Genomic DNA, 7,309 nt, shown 5'->3' with positions numbered 1-7,309 from the left:
AAGTGGTAAAAATTTAATTGTAAATAACAGCATCCCTTATTGCATGCCGTAAAAATTATTTAGTTACAACGTGCAACATAGCATGCCATAAAAAATGAATGGTGTTCTATTTATAGTGGGTTTTGTACGTTGTAAAAAGTGAATAAAATTTTTTTAAGGTATTTTTTTATACAGCGTTTAGCTGTACGTCGTAAACAATTTTATTACGAAATTACGTTTGAATGTTGATTAAGAAAATGGAATAGAGTTTCTGAGAATGTCTTCTTAATTTATTACGAAAGAATGAGTTGTCTAGTATTAACAACTTAATAATGTAGAAACCCTTAAATAACTCAATATTTCGATCTAAAATAATTTATTTATGATATTCATTTTCATTTAATTATTTTTACCTTCCGTTCGATCCTGGTTCGACACTCTTGAGTCTTTATCTTTTTCGGATCGATATTTGGGTCGAATTTTACAACAGTGGTCTCAATTCACGATCTGTCTGTCTGCCTGTCTCTCCCAAACTCAAACTCAAACTCAAACTCAAACTCAAACAGTGGTTCTTGAACGTGAAGCTTGGAAGATGCAAGCTCCAAATTTTTCAAACCGGCTATCACCAGTGGACCGCTGGCTGTCACTGGTGACTGGCATTTCGAGTAGAAGAAGCTCAAGCTCGTTCGTTTCATTAGGGTTTCGTAAATTCCAGTGCTGCTCCGTTCAGTCTCCATCTTTAGGTTTCTCTCTCTGCATTTCAGTGTGTGACCATAGGTGTATGTGTGTATGGGCGTGTCTGTATATTCGCATACATTTAAATGTTTTTGCAATTTTCCTGTTGCATTGACATGCATTTCTATATTCTAAAGTCAATTTGCAGAATTAACTTTTCCTTGAGTCGGTTAGACTATGAAGAGCAGGAAAATTAAAATTAATTATAGTTCCAAGTCGAAATTTTCTGATTTTTATTTTCCAGATTAATTGAGAGTTAAAAAGAGTTTCAATGATGAAATTATTTTAGCGTGTGTTTTCTTCCCTCTTTTTTTTTTAACCATGCATTCTTCAAAATATAACTATTCCAAAATACAATTTTTTCCCCCCAAAAACACATTTAATGGAGCAGAGATCAAACGGGGGTTAATGTTGTTAAAAAATAATTGTATTTTAAAATTTATTTTTCTTTTTCTATTAATTATTAGATGGGTAAACAAGAGTTTGATGATGATCAAATTTCAGCATTAGCATTTGTTTTTATTTTTTTCATGCTGGACATTTTCATATGTTGTTAGATGGTAGCGAGCGTTTGGATTATGATGTTGTCCCTCTTCTTTGTTTCTAAATATTAGTTTTGGATGAGACGAGATTCATTAAAGCATCAAAAAATGGGAACTTAATTCCTTTGTGCGAAATCATTTTCTCGGATCAGTTGACACCCGTGCTTGCTTATCGGTGTCTGGTTAAGGAAGAAGATAGAGAGGCTCCGAGCTTCCTCTTTGAATCTGTCAAGCCTGGTTACCGCACTTCCACTGTTGTAAGAAAATGAATTCTTGCTCAAAATTCTTAGTTCGTTTGGAAATTAATGGATTGGCGCATTCATGTGTGTTTGGGATTCCTTTAAATTCTTATGTCATGGTTTGTTTAGGGCCGATATAGCATGGTAGGAGCACAACCGACAATGGAAATAGTGGCAAAAGAGAACAAGGTCACAGTGTTGGACCATGAAGAAGGGACAAAAATTGAGAAGTTCGTAGAGGACCCAATGATGGTTCCAAGAAATATTTCAGAGGATTGGAGACCACAATTGATTGAAGAACTTCCTGATTCATTTTGTGGTAAGACTTAGATGTAATAATACGTTATCTCGTTTATTGAATGTCTGTTATCTTGTTTATTGAATGTCTGAAATGTTTAATGTTAAATGAGATTTTACTTGTCTTAACTGATTTTCTTGGTAGGTCAATGACTTCCATATGGAAAACGCATGAACTTCACAACACTAATTCAGTACTTCTATGCTATACATGTAACATTAATTTCATACTTTATATTGTACTTCAACTCTTCAAAATGCACAATCTAAAACAGGCACTTGATGCAGCTTTAGTCTTAAATTTCGAAGGAATCCAGGACAAGGATAGCCAATTAGGCCATTTTACGGTTTATTAATGAAAATAGGTTAAAAGATAATATTCGTTGTGTCTACATGTACTAGATCTAGAGGTTCTATGAATTACATCTGATACTTGAGGTATTCAACATGAATGCTTGAAGTTCTTACAGAACATTAGGAACGGGATTATTGCAATATTCATCGTAGTTGAGTTTGCATGTATATCTTTGCACAAAGATACATGTAGAATAAGACCAAAGATATCCTTCTAATTTCCTTGTGCTCTTGAGCAGGTGGATGGGTTGGTTATTTCTCATATGATACGGTTCGTTATCTAGAGAAGAAAAAGCTTTCATTCACGAATGCACCAAGAGATGATAGAAACCTTGCTGACATTCATCTTGGACTCTATGACGATGTTATCGTGTTTGATCATGTAGAGAAGGTAAGGGACTATAAATCTGAATGTATGGATCTTATCTCACTTTTTTTTTTCCTTTATTTATTTATTTATTTATTTTTCAGACAAAAATAGAACTTCTAACCCCTGCAGAAGCAAAATCAATTATGACAAAGGGGTTGTCGAATTCGAAATGTTTGATATAGACTTAATTACGCATACTCTATATATAGTAATTTTATACATGATACTCACAATTTCTTCCTAGAACTTATTAAAAACAAGTCTCATGAACTCCATTTCGATTTAGTCAGATTTCTCTGTGTCACACTACGTAGTTTTGTCTATCTGTATATCTCATTCTTATATTTATATTTGTATATATAACTGAGATTATTTGTGAATTCCCCTTGTTGGTGCAGAAAGTATTTGTAATTCATTGGGTCCGCTTGGATAGATTCTTGTCTGCTGAGGAGGCTTACAACCACGGAATCACACGCTTGGAACAATTGGTGTCTAGAGTAAAAGACATTGATCCGTGAGTAAAAAGTCTATGTGATATCTTATCTTTAAAAATAATTGTCTGACTTAATTTACCCTTGCTAATCTGTAATTTTTATCATCATGTATTAGTCCAAGGCTATCTCCAGGTTTCACAGACCTGCATAATCACAAGTTTGGACTCAATTTAACCAAAAGTAACATGACAAGTGAGGAATATAAGAATGCCGTTGTACAATCAAAAGAGCATATTTTAGCGGGGGATATCTTGCAGATTATCTTAAGTCAACGCTTTGAAAGAAGTACATTTGCTGACCCATTTGAAATCTACAGAACTTTAAGAGCTGTGAATCCTAGTCCATACATGAGTTATTTGCAGGTTTTTCCCCTCTTTGACTATCGCTATCCTTCGCTTAATCAATTAACACAGCTTCTTACTTCATGTCAGGCTAGAGGGTGTATTTTGGTTGCTTCAAGCCCAGAACTTCTTACTTGCAGATTATCTTAAGTCAACGCTTTGAAAGAAGTACATTTGCTGACCCATTTGAAATCTACAGAACTTTAAGAGCTGTGAATCCTAGTCCATACATGAGTTATTTGCAGGTTTTTCCCCTCTTTGACTATCGCTATCCTTCGCTTAATCAATTAACACAGCTTCTTACTTCATGTCAGGCTAGAGGGTGTATTTTGGTTGCTTCAAGCCCAGAACTTCTTACTTGTATCAACAAGGTAAAATAATGGTCCCATTTCTCCTAATTTAACTGGTCGTGTGAGGCTACTTTTAGAATCCACATATCTTCAGTGCTTTGATATCTTCAAGGTCTTCTGTAATTTCCATAGTGCTTATAGGGTTAAATACCAACATAAATTTTCTTTGGCATTCTTCTTAACAGAAAAAGATTGTTAATCGACCCTTGGCTGGAACCATTAAAAGAGGGAAGACGCCTCTTGAGGATGAGATGTTAGAATGTATGATGCTAAAGGATGAAAGGCAATGTGCAAAACACGTTATGCTAGTTGATTTGGGCCGAAATGACGTCAGAAAGGTTTCTCCTTGTCTGTTTTAACACGAAACTATTGCGAGAGAAAAAAATATATATATTATGTGCTAAATTTTGACAGCATGTCACCTATTCATGTTATGTTCCCTGCTATAATTTCCCGTCAATAGTTTCTTCCTAATTTCCTTTTATTGCTATGTCCATAGTATCTTTGAAATTTTAGGTGGGATTGTACTGTCAGCACCTCTTCAAATTCATTTTCTATGAAGTTATTAGAATCATTTCTTTGTTAGTGATTATAGTTATAATTGTACTTTTAAAAATCTCTGCGACCAGTGGCATAGATTTTGACAAACATACTGCATTTCTTTATCAACAATTCATCTAAATACAGAAGAGATTGAAGACAAAGGTCTGTTCCATATCGTCTAGGATCCTACTAGTCTTCTTTCGGGTGGCTGGATTATGTTTTCATGTCAGTAACAGGCTGCAGCCCCGTAGGCTTGAGTACAGATTGAAGACATCACATGCATGTAATATTTTTGTACTGATGTGTAAAAATATGATAAGCAAATAATTGGTACTAATGATGTTTCCAACAAGGGGCAACCCATGTTGGTCTGATATATGTACAAGGTAAATTTACATGCAAGTGACTGCCTCTCTATCTTTGTCCATAGTTACTTTCTTTTCATATAAAAAAAATTATTCAGATATACTTTTTGTGGATTCTTAATGCAGGTCTCCAAATCTGGTTCTGTTAAAGTCGAGAAGCTTATGACTGTTGAGCGATATTCCCACGCGATGCATATCAGCTCTACAGTGAGTATACAAATCAGTTCACCTTTAAATTTAAGCTGTTTTCGTAATTAACTATGACTTTTACTCACAGATCACAGGGGAGTTGCTCGATCATTTAACTTGCTGGGATGCACTGCAAGCTACATTACCAGTTGGAACAGTTAGTGGAGCGCCAAAGGTTTGTTTATTACTCTTCTTTCATTGTTTCCAATTGATTCGACGAAATGCAATTCAGATGTAAGGTCTACAGCTATTGCTTCCATCTCTCATACAGGTGAAGGCCATGGAGCTGATTGATCGATTTGAAGTAACAAGACGAGGACCTTATAGTGGAGGGTTTGGACGAATTTCGTTTACAGGAGATATGGAAATTGCACTGGCACTCGGGACAATGATATTCTCTACTGGAGCCCGTTATGACACAATATATTCGTACAAACATACCAACAAGCGGCAAGAATGGGTTGCTCACATTCAAGCTGGAGCCGGAATTGTGGCTGATAGCGATCCCCATGAGGAGCAGATTGAGTGTCAAAGAAAAGCTGCTGGGCTTGTCCGCACAATTGAGCTGGCTGAATCAGCGTTCGTAAACGAACAGCCAGCAAAGATTAACAATGCATTGCCAGTCCAACCGTCTGTATCACAATGAATCGTCATTTTTTTTAATCTCAATAGCTCCTTTTGACTTCTCAAAAAGTCGTGACATGGTTTAGATGGTTGTTTCTTGTTTGATCAATAATAATATGAATAGACTAATGATAGATAGATTAAATGTATGTCTGGAGAACTATTCATCTACTACTCGTGAAGTGTTCTTCTTCTACAGAGCGTTGATTTTTCTAGACTGCAATAATAAGCAAATCGACATTGTGACAAAAATCTCCGGCAGGGCCATATTATACTGACAAGCACCACACCGTCTAGTAATCCTCGTTAAATGTGGATAAATAACTTCTTCATGCGAGAAAGAGGAACGGTGAAAAAGAAATGGACTTTTACCAGTATAAGTAACTTATAAAGCTAAGGGCGTGCTTTTTCATGACTTTAGGACCTCATTCATCATCGGGAATCAGAAATGCTCATTCCCGCAATAGGAATCAGCATAATGGAATGCAGTGCTAACCTGTCAAGGATTGAATTCCTGTCAAGAATGGTGCATTTTGGAAATGAATTATTGCTTTATGCAGTATTTTGTTACCCCTTCATTGGCAACCTTGCTGCCAAAAATCTCCTATGCACGTTAGGCTGCCCAATGGCTTAATGATTAGCCTCAATGATTAGAAGAAGTTGTTTTGTTTGATCGATTTTCAACCTCTTTATTTTGGGTCATTAGACATAGACAGATTGTAACGTTAATTCTGTAAGTCTGGAGTGGTTGTATTCAAAATTTTGATCAATAAATTTATTTACCCGATCAAGAAAATAAATAAAAACTAAAATCCAATCAATGTATCAGCATAACTTCAAATAATTTTAGCATTATTACTCCTATTCATGAACCATTTTTAAAAGCAAATTTACAGAATCCATAGATTTCATATGATACCGAAATCCCAAGTTATTTCAATTTTGAGCCCGTCGAATCCAGAACCAAACTGAAAAGGAAAAGAAACAGAAAATTAGAGGCATCGATATACATAACACAACCAACTTCCCCATAAAAACAGACCCCTCCAATTGGACGTGTGGTTGAAAAATTATGAATTTCGTGAAATGTGAGGTTCAAATTAATTATTTGATATAGAGTGTAATTAATCTTTCAGTGAAATCAAACATGGTTAATTTTTTTTATTTTTTATTTTTTTTCTGGTTAACTGAAAATAGTCCAACGATCCAAACATTTTGCAACTAGAGGAAATTACATATATTACCCAATTATTATAATAATTCATGTAATACATTAATGAATTAAACAAAAGCACAACAAGATCCCCGTCATCAAATTTTTTTTTTATTGTGTGCAAGACTCCTGAAAGTAATGCTAGTCACTTAAGTTCACTTCTAAAAGACTTCATGTTTCTTGCCCCATGAAAGCGAACATTTAGGACATTATACTATACATGTTTGGAGGTCCGACGAGTGAAGGTGATGTTGAAATTGCAGTGGCAAATGAGGTCGATGGTATTGTAATGACTGTCACTTTGCATCAGCTTTAGAACAAATTGGTAGCAAAAAATAAAAAAATAAAAAAAAATGGAAATTTTGATTGGGAAAGTGAAGATTTGTAGTAGATGTGGTAATTTGTAAAGAAGTTATAGACAAAGTTTGAAGAATTAGAAGGGTAAGAGTTTTGATAAGGACAATATTTGGAATACATAATGGACACCATAATGTTCAAGTGGCACCCCCCTATTGGAGGGGGCGTCGGGTGCCACTTGGGTATTATGGTATCCATTATGTTCAAGTAGAACAATCTTTTTGATAATGGGGAGAGAGGGAGGAAGAGAGAGGGAGAGAGAGAGAGAGAGAGGGGGGGGGGGGAATGCTAGATTTATTATGATTTTTATCAAAAAA

General features: G+C 35.2%; 1 protein-coding gene across 1 annotated transcript; it reads left to right on the top strand.

The window, feature by feature from the left end:
* Positions 1-454: 454 nt before the first annotated feature.
* On the top strand, positions 455-5,618 carry LOC111395552 (anthranilate synthase alpha subunit 1, chloroplastic-like). The gene is made up of 11 exons (XM_023021585.1): positions 455-722; positions 1,329-1,513; positions 1,625-1,814; positions 2,386-2,537; positions 2,915-3,030; positions 3,126-3,372; positions 3,666-3,722; positions 3,887-4,039; positions 4,736-4,816; positions 4,887-4,973; positions 5,070-5,618. The coding sequence occupies exons 1-11, from the start codon at positions 572-574 to the stop codon at positions 5,442-5,444; spliced, it is 1,794 nt and encodes a 597-aa protein (XP_022877353.1). The 5' UTR covers positions 455-571; the 3' UTR covers positions 5,445-5,618.
* The last annotated feature ends 1,691 nt before the right edge of the window (positions 5,619-7,309 follow it).

This window comes from Olea europaea, chromosome 1, assembly GCF_002742605.1.
Source record: "Olea europaea var. sylvestris chromosome 1, O_europaea_v1, whole genome shotgun sequence".
Taxonomy (NCBI): Eukaryota; Viridiplantae; Streptophyta; class Magnoliopsida; order Lamiales; family Oleaceae; genus Olea; species Olea europaea.
The sequence above is the reverse complement of the archived record's forward strand: the minus strand, read 5'-3'. Positions and strand labels throughout refer to the sequence as shown.